This window comes from Ursus arctos, unplaced genomic scaffold, assembly GCF_023065955.2.
Source record: "Ursus arctos isolate Adak ecotype North America unplaced genomic scaffold, UrsArc2.0 scaffold_21, whole genome shotgun sequence".
Taxonomy (NCBI): Eukaryota; Metazoa; Chordata; class Mammalia; order Carnivora; family Ursidae; genus Ursus; species Ursus arctos.
Window position 1 is genome coordinate 2649110 of NW_026622886.1, and position 17656 is coordinate 2666765.

Consider the following 17656-nt stretch of genomic DNA (forward strand, 5'->3'; position numbering starts at 1 on the left):
CCGGGTTGTCACCTGTACTTCTGACCTACCACGAGAAATTGGGGTTCCCAATCATCAGAACTCATGGAAATATTTACTTATAGTTACTGGTTTATTATATAATAAAGGATATGAGAAAAGATGCAGGTGAATTGCCAAATGAAGAAATGCCCAGGACGAAGCCAAAAAGTTTCCCAAGTGCAAGAGTTTCTGTCCCCATGGATTTGGGCTATGTCACCCTCCTGGCATGTATGTGTATTCACCAACCCAAAAAGCTCAGTAAACCCCAGACATTTGAGATTTTTATGGTGGCTTCATCACATAGGCATGATTGATCATTTACTCCATCTCTGGTATCTCTCCCCTTCCAGGAGGATAGGATGTGGGGCTGAAAGGCCCAGGCTTCTAATCATGGCTTGCTCTTTCTGGTGACCAGTCCCCATCCTGAAGCTATCTAGGAGCCCACCAAGAGTCACCTCATAGAACAAAAGACACTCTCATCTCCCTGAAAATTCCAACGGATTTAGGAACTTTGTGTCAGAAAAGGGAGTCAAAGACCAAATATTAGAACAAAAGATGCTCCTAGTGCTTTTATCACTTAGGAAATTATAAGAGTTTAGGAGCTCTGTGCCAGGAACCATGGACAAAAACCAAATATATATTTATTATAAATCGCAATATCACAGCCTTAAAGAAGTCTTCAATTTTTATTAAAAAGTAATTAAAATTGCCTTTCCATTATGGCTTCTAGATTTTAAATCATTCTTAGACCTTCGGTAATCTAAGATTTTATTAAATATCACCCTGGCCTTTTTTTTTTTTAAGATTTATGTAAAATCATAAAGGGGGGGGGGACACAGAGAAAGAGTGAGAGAGTCCCAAGCAGGCTGTGTGCATGGCTTGATCTCATGACCCCAAGGTCAGAACCTGAGCCAAAACCAACAGTTGGACACTTAATACCAAGAGTCGAATGCTTAATTGACTGTACCACCCAGGCACCCCACCCTGGTTTTTTATCTTAAAAAGCTATTTTTTAGATCAGTTTTAGACTCACAGCAGAAGAGAGTGGAAAGCAGGAAGCTTTCCCATATACACTATGCGTACCCCCACCTGCTCTGCTCCATATGACCTCCCCCACTATTACCAACCACACCAGAGTGGTCATTTGTTATAATCAGTGAACCTAAATCAATGCTCATGACCATCCAAAGACCATAGTGTACATTAGGGTTCACTCTTGGTGTTGTGTATTCTCTGGGTTTTGACAAATGTATAATGTTACATATCTACCATTATAGTATCACAGAGAATAATTTCATTGTACTAAAAATCCTCTGTGCTCCATCTATTCGTTCCTCTTCCTGCTAACCCCTGGCAACCACTGATCCTTTTACTGTCTCCTTAGTTTTGCCTTTTCCAAAGTCATATGGTTGGAACAGTATGTAGCCTTTACAGATTGGCTTCTTTCCTTTAGTAATACACAGTTAAGATTCCTGTAGGTTGCTGTATGGCTTGATGGCTCATTTCTTTTTAACACTGAATAATAAGCCATTGTCTGGATATAAAGATTATTAACCCAGTCACCTCCTGAAAGACATCTTGATTGCTCCCAACGTTTGGCAATTATGAATAAAGCTACTGTGAACAATTGTATGTAGGTTTTTGTGTGGACGTAAGTTTTCAACTCCTTTGTGTAAATACCAAGGGGTGCCATTGCTAGGTTGTGTGATAAGCATATGTTTAGTTTTGTAAAAAACTACCCTACTTCTTTTATGCTTTGCTTTAAAAAATATATTTAAGTGTTATCCATCAAGAATTTATTTGATGAATGGAGAGTGGTCAAGATCCACCTTTTAAATTTTATTTTTACAAATGATAATCTGTTGTCTCAATGTCATTTGTTGAACAATCCATCTTTTCCCCATTGACTTGAATTGTAGTTTCTATTACATAATAAATTCCCATTTATGCTTAGGTCCATTCTTGGATTTTCCATTTGTTTATATTAAAGATGTACCATTTTAAAGATCAGCTATAACATTAAAAATAAAAAGAAGAGGTTACTCATAAAGGGAAAGAGGGGAACAAGGTGGAGAAGCTAGATTTCTTTGATTATACCATGTTTTTAGATTTGTCATTGGAATCCTGGAAATATTTTTGCATAATTATAAAACAAGATTATACTAAAGAAGGTAATCCTTTAAAATGTAAAATGAAATTAAACAAATATTCCTTGCATTCAGTTGGTGTTTATATTCTAAGATGTTGTCATTTTTGACCCGAGATTGTTGTGAGTATAATGTGAAATGAATCAAATGTGATACTCTTAATTGTATCATCTTTGGTGTCCTTGAGAATGGGGATTCTCAGCTGGGGGAAAGGAGATATGAATGTAAGATAGAAGAGATTGTCATGACCTAATAGACCTGAATTGGATTGAAAGTGTATCAGTATAAACTCATGAAGAATCATACCTGAAATTTTTTGGAAAATAAACAAACTTCTAAATTATTCATAGGTCAAAGGGGAAGTCTCAGAGAAAATGTTAAAATGCATGGAACTGAATGAGAAGGGAGCTCAACATATCAAAATATATGAGATACAGGTAAAATAGTGGTGAGAGGGAAATTTATAGCACCAAATGTTTATATTAGAAAAGAGAAAAAGTGTAAAATAAATAATCTAAGTTTCTTTAAAAAAACTAAGAAAAGCAAAATAAACCTACATGAAACAGAAGAAAGAAAATAATAAAGAACAGAAATTAGTAAAATTGAAAGCAAGAAAACTGTTAACAGAGAAAATGAATGACACAAAAAGCCAGTTCTTTGAAAAATATAAAATTGATAAGCCTCTAGCAAGACTGACAGAGAGAAGACCCAAATTACCAATATCAGGATGAAATCGGATAGTCCTGCAGTTCCTGTAGGTATGAAAGGGTAATAAAGAATTACTGCCAGCAACTTTATACTCATAAATTTGACAATTCAGAAGAACTAGAACAGCTTCTCAGCACAAACTACCAAAAGTCAAAGAAGATGAAAAAGAACCTGCATAGTTCTATAACCATTTTTTAAGTGAATTTGTAATATCAGTCTCCTGAAAAAGAAATCTCCAGGCCCAGATGGTTTTACTAGAGAATTCTATCAAACATTTAAATAAGAATTAGCACTATTTTTACACAAATGTCTTTCAAAAATAGGAGGGAATACTTCCCAGTTCATTTTATGAGCCAAGTATTAGTCTGTTACCAACACCAGAAAACGACAGTACAAAAAATCTATATATATAATATAGACTACTATCTCTCATGAAATTAGATGCAAAAATCCTCAAAAAAATTATCCAATTGAATCCAGCAATGTATTAAAAAAATTATACACCAGGTCCAAGTGGGATTAAATCCAGGTGTGGTTCAACATTTGAAAGTCAATCAATGCAATTCATCATATCAACAAATTAAAGAAGAAAAATAAGATTTTGTTAATTGATGCAGAAAAGTATTAACAAAATTCAACACCCATTTATGATAAAAACTCAGCAACTAGAAATAGGGAATTTCCTTAATTTGTAAAGATTACCTACACAAAACCTACAAAGCATCATTCTTAACGGTGAATGCTTTCCTTTCAAGATCAGGAATAAGGCCAGGACTTATTCAACATAGCACTGGAAGTTCCAGTCACTGCAATAAGAAAAAAGGTATGTAAAATGTAGAGGAAAAAATAAAATTGTCCTTATTTACAGATTGTATGCATAGAAAATCTCAAAGAGATGACAAAAACAAACCTCAGGTACCTGGGTGGCTGAGTCAATTAAGCATCTGAATAGTGGTTTCACCTCAGGTCATGATCTTGTGGTCATGGGATCGAGCCCAATGTAGGGCTCAGCACTCAGAGCAGGGTCGGCCTCAGATTCTCTCTCCCTCTCCCTCCACCCCTCCCCCCACATGCGTATGCTTTCTCTAAAATATATAAAATTTGTTTTAAAGATTTTATTTATTTATTCGACAGAGATAGAGACAGCCAGCGAGAGAGGGAACACAAGCAGGGGGAGTGGGAGAGGAAGAAGCAGGCTCATAGCAGAGGAGCCTGATGTGGGGCTCGATCCCACAACGCCGGGATCACGCCCTGAGCCGAAGGCAGACGCTTAACCGCTGTGCCACCCAAGCACCCCTAAAATATATAAATTTTAACCAACAACAACAACAACAAAACCCTCATAGAACCAGCAAGTGAATTCAGCAGGGTGGTAGGATACAAGATCAAAATACATAAATGAGTTGCATTTTTATATACTAATAGTGAACATGTGGAAAATGAAATTAAGACACATGCAATTTGCAATTAATGTTCCAAAGTGAAATCCTTAGGTATAATTGTAACAAGACATGTATAGAATCAGTATGCTGAAAATTATAAAATACATAAAATTAATTATAAAGTACTGATGAAGGAACTTAAGGATTGGTCAAACATACTATGTTCATGAATTGAAAGACTTGTCATAGTAAAGATACCCCGAATTACTCTATAAGTTTAATGCAATTCCTATCAAAATTCCAGAGGGTTGTTTTTTTTGATACAGAGACAATAGGTTATTATAAAATGTATATGGAAAGGCACAGGCCCTAGAATAGCTAAAACCATCTTGAAAAAGAAGAATAAAGTGGAACTAATCACTCTGCCTGATATTAAAGCCTCCTGCATAGCTACTATAATCAAGATAGTGTGGTATTGGTGGAGAGATAGATACCTAGGTCAGTGCAACAAGATAGAGAACCGAGAAATAGACCCACACAAATATAGCCAATCAGTTTTTAACAGGGGAACAAAAGGAATTCAATGGAAGAAAGATAACCTTTCAACAAATGATATTGGAACAATTGGACTTTCATAGGCAAAACCATGAACCTCAATTTAAACCTCACAGAAATTCAGTCCAAGTGGATGATGGACTAAAATGTAAAATGTAAAACTATAAAGCTTTTTAAAAATACTGGAGAAAAATCTTTGGGATCTAGGGCTGGCCAAAAACATGATCCCTAAAAGAAAAAAAAAAAAGACTTCATCACACAAGGGTATAAACACAAGTTACAGCCTGGGAGAAAATATTTGCAACCCACATATCCAACAAAGGACTAATATCTGGAGCATAAAAAAAAAAAAAAATACTTCGGGGTTCCTGACTGGGTCAGTCGGTAAAGCATGTGACTCTTAATCTCAGGGTTGTGAGTTTAAGCCCCACATTGGACGTGGAGCCTACTTTTTAAAAAATTAAAAATTGAAAAACCCTCAAACCCCAACAGTTAAAAACCAAACAATCCAATTAGAAAATGGGCGAATGACAAGAACAGTCACTTCAGCAAATACAGATGGCAAATAAGCATGTGAAAAGATGTTCAACATCATTACCTATTAGGAATATGTAACTTAAACACATAATGAAATATCGAAATGGCTAAAATAAAAAATGACAACACCAAATGCTGGTGGACATGTGGAGAAATTGGATCGCTCAAATATTACTAGTGGAAATGTAAAATTGTATGGCTACTTTGAAAACAGTTTGGCAATGTCTTATAAAACTAAACATGCATCTACCATACAACCCAGCAATTGCATTCTTAGGCATCTGTCCCAGCGAAATGAAAATTTATTTTCATACAAAAACCTGTACACAGTGTTCACAGCAACTTTATTTATAATAGCCAAAATCTGGAAACAATCCAGATTTCCTTTAACAGATTAAACAAACCGTGATACATCTATACCATGGATACTACAGAGCAATAAAAAGGAACGAGTTATTAATACATGAAACAACTTGGATGAATTTCTGGGAATTATGCCAGGTGAAAAAAGCCAATTCCAAAAGGTTACATCCTGTATGATTCCATTTATATAACATTCTTTAAATGTCAGAATTATAGAAATAGAGAACAGATTAGTAGTTGTGGGGGGCAGGCTATGGTAATAAAAAGTATCAGGAAGGATCTTTATGGTGATGGGAATGTTCTCTATTTTGACTGTATCAATGTCAATATCCTGGATAATATTGTACTACACTTTTTAAGATATTACCTTTAGGGAAAACTGGGTAAAGGATACACAGGATCACTCTGTACTATTTCTTACAACTGAACATGAATCTACAATGACTTTAAAATAAAAGTTGAAAATATAAAAAGTGGCAAATCACTTGGAAAATGGTTTGGTAGTTTCAATGAAGTTAAAAAATTAACTTAGCCTATCACCTACCCATTCTACTCCTGTGTAAATATTCAGGAGTAATGAGTACATTTGTCCATAAAAGGATTTGCATAAGAATGTTCATAGTAGCTTTATTCATAGTAGCTGAAATTCGGAAACAATCCAAATGTCCATATGGAGGAGAATGGATAAACAAATTGTCGTATATTCATACAATGGAATACTTCTTACAAAAAAAAAAAAAAAGGAACTGATACACACAAAATATGGATGAATTTCACAAACATGTTAAGCAATGGGAATCAGACACAGAAGAGCACATAGTATATGGTTACATTCATAGGAAGCTCAAGAACAGGCAAACTCATTGATTATGGTAGAAGGTAGAATACTGTGTACTGGTAGCGGGGGGGTGGGTAGTATCAACTGGAAAGGAGCTTGAGGGAACTTTCTGGAATGACAAAAATGTGGCTACATAGGTATACACATGATGTTAAAACTTACTGAGGTCTACACTTAAGGTTTATGCATTCTGTGTTAATTATACTTTAAAGTACTGTAGAACGAATCTCTGCTCATGGGGGAAAAAAGACATGTCAACTGATCCCACTGTGTAGACTTTATTTGAATCCTCTCTTAGACAAGCTATAGAAAAACCTATTTATGGCACTTAGGAGAAATTGGGAAGATGAGTTTATAATTGATGACATTAAGGAGTTGTGAAGTTTCTAGGTATAAAATAATAATTATTATGTTAAAGAGTTTTTGTCACTTAGATATACCGAAATAAGTGATGTATCTAGGATTTGCTTCACAATAAAACGGATGGAGTGGGAGGTTATAAATGAAACAAGACTGGTCGTGCACTGGTTTGTTTAACCTACATGACTGGATTGATTATCATCTATTTTTTTTACTCCATGCTAAAAAGTTAAAGTTTTAAAATATGAATAAAAGATATACACAGGTGGCTTTATTATTACCAGTAAAACAGAAAAATTGGCTTCTGAGCTAGTGTGCTCTAAGGGTGCTCAAGGACTGATAGGGACAGTTAATGCCTCAAACTAAATCATTGCTTGCCTACACCAGCTGGCTTCATCAAGGAGTGAGGACCTCCAAGGGTGGAAGACCACCCTGTACTCAGTGGACACCGACTGTACAGCTAACTTATATTTGAATTCTTTCAATTAAAATGTGTTTATGTTAGCACATATAGACACATTGTATCTCCATAAATTGTCCATCTACTTTAACAAATTGAAGCACTGGGATCAATTATTTTTTTCAACCTTCATGTGCTCTCCTGTTTTCTCTAAGGACCTGATGTTATTTTATGAGGATGATCCAAAGCCACTTTTGCTGACAATTCCTCCTTCCATTATCTCGTCAACTAGATGGTTATCAGAAGGGCCAGCAGACGTTTGTAACCTCTGCGATGCAGGTAAATTGGTTAAAGAATAGAAAAGTTACTCAGAAACATGAATAAGAAACATTGGGCAGGAATCAGATTTTGTTTTGTGAAATATGACAGCAGTGGTTTTAACTTCAGTACTGAGGGATGGGACCAGCGTGGATGAATTCAACCCACACGTGATCTTGTAATCTTATTTACCATTTGTTTCAGTGGGGCTTTATTCCCTCTATTTTGCTTTTTTTTTTCTTTTTCGTTGTTTCAAAAATTATTAACTGCAAACCTCAAATCTCTTATGAATGGTTTAAAATGCAGAAAAATTAGAGTTCCTTTTTTCATTTGTATTAACTTCTCTTCGATAAAGAGTTTAAATTGCTTATTATGACATTTTTCATAAGCAAGCATTAGACCAAAATGTGAAAAGCAAGATGTACGGCATCCCACAAATTGGCTAATCACCTCTTGAATAATTAGCATTAGAGAAGGTACAATATAAAATGATACACACTGGCCTCCAATAAATTACACTATCCAATTCCAACTGGGCTCCGCTGCTACTCAGGATCTGATTGATTCACAGAGGAGCCACTCCATACTGTCCCTATTCTTCAGAAACTCTCAATTTTTAGTACATTCTTCCTCTTGCTTTTCTCAAAAAATAGGACTCAGGACCCTCTGCCAAGATGAGAATGAAACATTCTCATTAGTAGCTTTCATCCCTTCATTTATCTTTGCTTTTATATCCGTCCAGGCATCCTTTCCCTCACTGCAGAGGTGGCTCCTTATGTTCTGAGTTTCATCTTCTCCCTCATCTTTGGGCCTCGCTCTGCGATTTTCTCCTTATATAGATCCCCAATATCCAAAATATAAAAACTGTAGTTGATCAGAATAGATTTATTTTACAGGTTCACATTTATGTAATTTTCTTACAAAACTAGTCGTGAGAATGATGATGAGGATATTTCAATAAACGTGGAACAAATATCCCACGAGGTTGTGGGTTATGGTGATATTTGTAGTACAAGGATGGTATTACTCACATGGATAATTAGTTATAAGTGGTTACCATTTTTAAGACAGCTTGCGCTGTATTCTTAGAATACACTTTCTGTAAACTGATCCAGATCCAGAAGCTTGAAAGAAGAATGGTAAGGAAAACGTTTTTGTGATCTGATGTCCCCTCATATTTCCCCCCCCCAACATTTTTTAAATAGACTTCATTTTTAAAGCAGTTTTAGGTTCACAGTAAAATTGAGTGGAAGGTACAGAGATTTCCCCATATACACCTGGCCCCAAACAAGCACAACTTTCCCCACTACCAACACCTCACATTTGTTGCAGTCAGCGAACCTACATTAATGCTTTATCATCCACCCAGAGACCAGTTTACATTAGGGGTCATTCTTGGTGTTGTGTATTCTGTGGGTTTGGACATGTGTATAAAGACACTATAATATCATACAGAGTATTTCACTGCCCTGCAACACTTCTGTGTCCCGCCTGCCATTCCTCCCTTCCTCCTAACCCCTGGCAACCACTGATATTTTAACTGTCTCCATAGTTTTACCTTTTCCAGAAAGTCATATAGTTGGAATCATACAGGATATAGCCTTTTCAGACTGACTTCTTTTATTCAGCAGCATGCATTTAAGGTTCCTCCACATCCTTTCATGGCTTGATAGCCCATTTCTTTATAGTGCTGAATCGGATATTCTAGGGTATTTATCCATTCACCTGCTGAAGAGCATCTTGGTTGTGTCTAAGTTTGGGCAATTATAAACAAAGCCGCTGTAAATATCCATGCGCATGTTTTTGTGTGGAAGTAAGTTTCCCCTGCCAACATTGTAATATAAGTGAAATGGAATGTTAATGAGCCTAAGAGGCAGCCCTTAAGAGGAGAAAAGTCACAGAACAGGTCGAGTGAGGGATGATTCCACCATGTTACTTGGTTGGAACTCATCTTAATTGGAGGAGCTTTTCTTATTTTTGAGTCCGTTTTTCCTTCACACCAATCTCAGAGATACCTTGCCGAAGTGCAGGTCTAAGCATTTCACTTCCCAGCTTAAAAACTGTCCACAGTTTTCCGCTGCCAATGGGATGTCTAATTTTTTTATGCTGTCATACGAGACTTTTCGTGACCTCACCACCCAATACTGCCCATATTCACAATGCTCTGTGATGTTCTGTTACTTGTTCTATTACTTATAGTTTCTTCTCCTTAGAAAGTCTTCGTTCCAGTTACTTCAGCTGTGTAACACATTGCTCTAAAACTTTGTGGCATAAAATAACCATTTATTCTGCTCATGGATTCTCTGGGTCAGGAATTAGAACAGGGCACAGTGGGGATGACTTATCTCTGCCCCCATGACGTATGTTTGGGCTTCGGCCCGGGGAACACAAAGGCTGGGAACGGGAATCATCTGAAGGCTCGTTCACTCATGTGTCTGGTAGTTGGTGCCCACTATCGGCTGGGGGCCTCAGTTTCTCTCCACATGAGCCTCTTCATGTGGTCTCTCCACATGGGCTAGTTTGGGCTTTCTCACAGCATGGTGGCTGCGTTCCAAGGGTGAGCATCCTGTAAAAGAAAAGACCAGGCAGAAGCTGAACAATCTCAAAAATCATGCTGTGGTACTTCCTTCCCATTCAGTTCATCAAAGAAATCACAAACTCCTGCCCAAGTTCAAGGGGGAGGAAATGTAGACCCCCCACCCCTCTATGGACAAGTGTCAATGTCATATTGAAAGAGAAGCATACAGGATGGTGTGTGTTAGTACAGTCATCTTTGGAAAATACAAGCTGCCACAGTCCTCCACCAAATTATGGATGCTTGACAAAATCGTATGCAAACAGTGAGGCCCAGCTCAAATGTCACTACTGCTATAAAATCTTTTCTACATAACAATATTTCCTTTCACTGTGTTCCCATGGGACTTTGCCTGTAACCTTAAATATGAATTTATAGTTGCATATCATTTTGTAAGTTTTATCTATTTTTAATTAGATAAATAATAAGTGAATATACTCTTATTTTTTAAAATTCAAGCAATATAGAGTCAAAATCCTCTTTGTCCCTTTCCTTCCCCAGTGTTAACTGTTACTATCAATTGTTGGTTACTCTCCAGGTCATTCTCTGTGCATTTGTATATGTACCTGTACCTTTAAAAGTATGGAGAACTGACTTTATTTTGACTTAGAATGTTCTGTATTTTTCTGGAACTTTTTAAAGCAGTATCACTTGGCAGTCCTTCAATGTATGTCAATATTTAGAGATTTACCATATATTTTTTTAACTCCTACATTGCCTGGATATTATAGTTTATTTCCCTCCTGATAGATAGTTGGTGTTTTATATTTTTCAGTATTACAAATGATGCTTCAGTGAATAGCTCTGTGCACATATGTGGGTGTTTCTTTAGGGTGGATTCCTAGAAATGGAATCCCTGGGTCATAATTTATGCCTATTTTCATTTTAGTTAATACTGCCAAATAGCCCCTCAAAATATCAATACCAATTTTTACACTGGCTTGCAGTTTATAAGAGTACTTATTCACTCATACCCTCACCATCACTTGATATTTTTCAAGTCTTATATTTTTATCACTTGGAAAAGGTTGCATTGCGTGGTAGGTATAATTTGCATATTTCCATGTATTTCCTCTTCTGTGCATTGCCTGCTTATATCCTTAATCTGTTTTTCTTTTAGATTGTGTGTTGTGTTCATTTAAATTAAATGACTTTGTTACATTTTTATATATGTTGTTAACCTTAAGAATAAAAACTGCCAGTTATTTTACCAGCAAAAGATGGGGTTATTTGGGAATAAAACAGTTTCAATCCAGGACAAACAAGTGGTGGCAAAATATAGGCACGTCCAAGGAACAAAGGAGAGGTACACTTTCTCAAGGACAAAAGGGGTAGTTGGGAAGGTTGTCACAAGCTACATGTGCATTGGAGTAAACTGAGAGTTCCAAGTGTAGTGGCTTCTCATTGGCTGAGCTGTTGTTGGGGGGGGGGGGGTTAGGAAAGTGTCTGCACGTGCAAGGTCAGCTCCAACTTTTCCTGTTGCACCTGCAATTGGCTAGAGTGGGAGGGCGTGAGAGCTCCCCTGGGGAAACCTCCAGACTTCGTTTTAGTGAGGGTTCCAGGTTACTATTTTCCACAGTTATTAATCCTTTCTGAAAGTTATTTATGTTGCAAATATCATCTTCCAGGCTATGAATTGTCTTTCAGATTTCTTTATAGAAGATATTTGTTTTGTTGTTTTTATAGAAGTTTTATGTTTTATGTAGTCATATGTATTATTATTTCCCTCCAGAGCTTTTGTTCTTTGTGTTTTTGTAAATTTATTTTATATTGAAGTGTAATTACCAGTGTTATGTAAGTTTCAGGTGTAGGACATAATGATCCAGCAATTCTGTACACTACTCAGTAGGGCTCACCACGATAAGTGTAGTCACCATCTGTCACCAGACAACATTATTACGTCTTATTGACTATATTTTCTGAGCTGTACTTTTCATCTCCGTGACTTATTTATTTTATAACCTAGAGGTTTGTATCTCTTTTTTTTTTTTTTAGGTTTGTACCTCTTAATCCCCTTTATCTATTCCATCCCCACACCCACCTCCCCTCTGGCAGCCACCAGTTTGTTCTCAGTGTTTAAGAGTCTGTTTTTTTCTTTGTTTGTTTGTCTCTGTTTCTTTGTTTGTTCCTTCATTTCATTTCGGAGTCCAAGGAACAGTGAGATTCCATATATGAGTTAAATCATATGGTATTTGTCTTTTTTGGTCTAACTTTTCAAAGAAGGCACACAGATGGCCAGCAGACACATGAAAAGATGCTCAACATCAGTAATCATCAGGGAAATGCAAATCAAAACCACAATGAGATATCACTTCACACCTGTCAGATGGCTAGAATAAAAAAGACAAGAAATAACAAGTGTTGGCAAGGATGTGGAGAAAAAGGAATCCGTGTGTACTGCTGGTGGGAATGTAAATTGGTGCAGCCACTGTGGAAAACAACATAGAGGTTCCTCAAAAAATTAAAAATAGAAATACCATATGATCCAGTAATTCCACTGCTTGTATTTACCCAAAGAAGACAAAAACAGTAATTCAAAAAGATGCTTGAACCCCTATGTTTACTGCAGTATTATTTACAATGTTCAAGATATGGAAGCAACCCAAGGGTGCATTGATAAATGAACAGATAAAGAAGATGTGGTGTGTGTGTGTGTGTGTGTGTGTGTGTGTGTGTGTATGAATAATATTCCTGTGTGTGGCATATTATTCAGCCATAAGAAAGAGATCTTGCCATCTGCAGCAACATGGATGGACCTACAGGGTATAATGCTAAGTAAAATAAGTAGAGAAAGACAAATCCCATACGTGTGTGTGTGTGTGTGTGTGTGTGTGTGTGTGTGTGTGTGTGTGTGTTTTGTTTTGTTTTGGCTCTTTTAGAATGAGAGAGAATGCACACGTGCCTGCATGGGGCGGAGAGGGGCAAAGGAAGGGAGAGAGACTCCTCGAGCAGACTTCCCGTTGAGCGCGGAGCCCAAAATGGGACTGAGTCCCGGGACTCTGAGATCGTGACCCAAGCTGAACTCAAGAGTCGGACTCCCAACCAACCGGGCCACCCAGGTGGCCCCCTTGTGTGTTTTAAAGAAGGCTTCCCCTACACCAAATTCATAGTACATATTCACCCATTTTTTATTTTGTTTTAGTGCTTTATTCTATCTGGATTTAAAGTATTTGTGATTGTTTCTAGATATGATCAGTGGGCAGCCAGTTGTCTCAAGAACATTTATTAACTAATTCATTTTTCTCTACTGTTTTAAAATGACTCTTGAACCTGTATTAAATAGTATCTATTTAACAACTCTATTCTGTTCTGTTGATCCATTCTTCCAGTTCTGGTCTGTTTAATTTTTTCTAACTACTGTAATAATATGCCATGGTATGAATGATTCTATTTTACTTAACCAGTATTACGTTAATGGTAACTTACTTATTTCCATATTTTTACTATTATGATGATGAAATGACATGTTTCTCCTCTCTCAAATAAAGTAGGCTTTTTATTTATTTCATCATTATTTATATTATTATTTTATTTTTTCACAATTTGATACAGAAACTTAAATACACTATTCTGAACCTCTGTTGATAAATTCTGTCCAGTTCACAACTTATGCTGTCGTCAAATGGTTCTACTTTTCATGTTATGATTTTGGCGACTTCAGCCCAAAGCAGAAATAAAGGAGGAAAGTCATTCTGTACGACAGCCTCTTCTCCCGTGCCTTCTCCCTGCTTGGGCACATAGTGCTCTGCTGTTCACACGGCCTGCAGCGTGTGGGGTACTGACACCCACACTAGCCCTCCGTCTAGTAGGGCTCCACTGATCCCGTCCCTTTTTCTCACTCCCTGAGTGGCCACTCTTTTGAATTTTGTGCTCATCATTCTTTGCTTTCTTTATAGTTTTACGATTTAACGTTTATTCTCTAAACCATATTTTACTTAGTTTTACAGGCCTTTAAACTTTACCTAGATGGAGTCATTTTGAATTTATTTTTGGTGACTTCCTTTTATCACTCAATAATATGTTCTTAAGATTCATGTATGCGTGTATATGGTTGTCATTTGTTTTCACAAATGCTGTTCAGTCCTTACTGTATATGCATATATTTGGGTGTATTTATTCTGTTCCACTATCATCAGTACCATTATTGAGAACAGTGCTGTTCATGAACATACTTTCATAAGACTCCTTCTCATGAACAAGAGTTGCTCTGGGGCACCATTTGGAAGTGAAATTGCTGATGGTTCTTCATAGAGACCTTCAGATTGAGTAGATAATGCCCAGGTGTTTTCGAGAGTTCTAGCTGTCCCGTAGCCTCACCCAGCCTTCGTATTGTCATTTTTGGAAAAAGAAAAATTGCCAGTCTACTGAGTGAAAATTGGTATAGCATTTGTTCTAAAGTGTGTGTGTTGTTTTTTTTTTAAATAACAAAATGGAGCATATTTTCATATGTGTGTGGTTCATTCATGTTTCCTCATCTGTGAAATGTCTGTTCGTGTCTTGTGGCCATTTTTCTATTTGGTTTTTTGTCCTTTTCTTAATTGATTTGTAGGAATTCTGTATCTATTCTGGAAGCCAAACATTTCATTTTGTAAAGTTTTTTCAGTTTGTGACTTGTCTTTTCACCTTGTAAGGAGTCCTTTGAATAATAGAAATTCTCAATTTTCTTCTTTATGGATTGTAATTTTTGTATCTTGTTATTTTTTTAATTCGGTCTTGTTTCAAGACTGTATAGCCTACTTCTTTCGTGGCTAAAATTTTCCTAGTTTTGCTTTCCACAATTAAAATTTAATACCACTAGAATTGGTTTTTATGTGTGGTTGAAGCAGGAGTCCAGTTTTACTGCTAAATGGATAACCAGCTGTCCCAGCATCATTAATTGAAAAGTCTGCTTTTTCTCCACTGAGCTGTGATGCTATTTATAATCCTAAAGCAAGTTTACCCGTATGTATGGATTGGTTTCTAGACTCTATTTTGTTCCAGAAGTTATGTGACTATCCCTGCACCAACAAATAGTTTTAATAACCCTACCTCTGTAATAATTCTTGATGACTTTTCCCTGATCCGGAGTGTTTTTTGTCTCTTTTTGGTCCTTTGCTTTCCCACATAAAAGCTTGTCAAGTTCTTTGGGAAAAAAACCTATTAGTTTTGATAGGCACTGCGAGTCTGTTACCAGACTGGGTTCTGGGACCCAGCAACGGTAGAAATGAGGCTGAACCCCAAATTTAAAGGCACAGGCCAGGCTTAATTGGGGCAACAGCTGCAGCTGAAGGGAAACACAGCCACGACAAAGCAGCCAGACCTGAACAATAGCCAGGGAAAGTTTAAAGGACCTAAGACCAACGAGGAGCGACATCTAATCTTGTAGGGGTGGGACAGTACAGGGAATTGGGCGCGCAGTGACAGAATAAGCTTCTTCATACATTGTATGTTTCATTTGCATGTTAAGTCTCCATCTCTGGGCGTGATTTTTAGCATTATAATGAGGGGAAAGTTGATGAAAAGTCAGATTTGGTGGCCACCATGTCTTGGACTAGTTTCAACCCGTCTAGGCTCGCTCCCTGGCTGGTGCTTTGCTAAGCAAGATAAGTGACAACAGCCAGCAGGGAGTGTCCCAGGTACAGAGGGACTTGTCCCTAAGGTCGTCCCTGCTGGCTAGCTCTGATCTTTAAATCAATTTCCAGAAGTAGCATCTTTACAACATCACATCATTCTATTCATTTAAGTCTTCTTTAATATATTTTATAGTTTTTTCCCATACAGGTCTTCTATATCTTTTGTGAGATTTAGTCCTAGGTATTTATGTATTTTTGTTGCTACTATAAATGATATTTTATAAATTGCCTTTTCTAACTGTTGATGGTGAAAAGGAGTAGAATTAATTTTTGTATATTGATTTTGTAGCCAGCAACGTTGCTTAATTAACTCACCAATTTTCCTGATTCACTTGTAGATTCTTCTGGGTTTTTTATGTTGAAAATTATATCATCTGTGAATGATGGCAAAATTGTTTCTTCGTTTATAAACTGTATCCTTCGTATTGTTTTCTTACCGCCCCATGCGAAGTAGAACCATGCGGTGTTGAATGAAAGTGTGATCGTGGGCTTCCTGTACTTGGTCTGTATCTTAAGAGAATTCTTTCAGCATTTTGCCATTAAGACGGATTTGCTGTATGTATTTTGCAGATCTCCATTCCTAATTCATTAACAGTTTTCTCATGAGTATATGTTGAATTTTCTCCATTTTTAGCATTTGTATTAATGGTTATAGGTTTTTCTCCTTTGAGCTATTAATTTGTAAAGTAGTTGATTTCCAGATATTAAAACCACCTTGAATTCCTGGAATACACTCGGTTTAGCTGTGCTGTATTATCTTATGGATATGTTGCTGGCTTTGATTCGCTGATGTTTTGTTTGGTTTTGATTCTACATCTAGGAGTGAAGTTAACTGGGATTATCTTTTCTAATATTCTCTTTGTCACGTTTCGATATTGAGATTTTGCTAGACTCATAAAAAGAGTTGGAAACATTTCCTCTTTTTTGCACACTCCAGTGTGTGTAGAATTGTTTGTGAGATGATGCCAAAATAGATAAGGTCTTGTGTAAGTTCGCTCATGGTGCCATGGAAGGGCTGCAGGCAGGGAAGGCAAGTCTGCCCCAAGAATGTGTGCGTGCCTATGAGGGCAAAGCGCTGCTCCCTTTCTAGTGGAGAGGGCCAGTATAACCCAGCCGACACCAGGTGACTGACTGTTTTCCCTGGAAAATGGTACCATGCTAGGGATGTAGCAGTCAGCTCTATCTACTCTTGACAGCTTAGGCATTCAGCAGTTGGGTAGCCAGGTCACCTTGGTCAGGAGGAGTTCATGTCAGGGAGCCCATGCATCGCCTCCATCCCCACCACGTGGTCAAAGCCTATTGGACGGCCACTAGAGTGACCAGGGGAAGAGGATGACTGGCGGCCAGCAAACAGAGTGTCTTGCCCACCTGCTTTTTGAGAACCTCTTCCATAGGGAATGTCCCATGGCAGGCATTTCTGTGGGACGTGAATATCTTCACATATTCATCCCAAGAGGTCCATCCACATATTTCTTTGTCACCAGTCTTGTCACCTCTGCATCATCCCTGGGGTCATGTTGAGCCTAGAGAAGACAGCACGACAAAGCTCTTCAGTACGTGGGTGCCCTGTCACAGTACATTCTGAAGCCTTGGTGAAGCAAGAATCCTCCAGGACAATTAGAAGATGGCTGAGTGTGTCGTACCTAATAGATCCCTCCCAGGAGTCCTGCCTTGTGGAGCCTTCAGGCTTCCTTTCCACGTGCCAGGGAAGGACCTTTTGTTCTGAAGGCCATTTCTGAGTCCTATACATGGTGTGCGCTCACTCTCTGGCACGCTCTCTCTCTCTCTCCCCCTTTTTTTCCCCGTTCTGCTGAAATGTTAGAGTCTTGGAAGGCTTTCCTGAACATTTTATTAAAAACTG

The 17656-nt window shown here is 37.5% G+C and overlaps 1 protein-coding gene across 1 annotated transcript in view; it reads left to right on the top strand.

The window, feature by feature from the left end:
• ENTHD1 (ENTH domain containing 1) overlaps positions 1–17656 on the top strand; it is a 97060-nt gene that overhangs the window by 43117 nt on the left and 36287 nt on the right. Inside the window, exon 4 of the mRNA XM_026479590.4 lies at positions 7506–7629. Coding sequence (XP_026335375.2) covers positions 7506–7629 — 124 coding nt within the window. The remainder of the gene's footprint in view (positions 1–7505; positions 7630–17656) is intronic.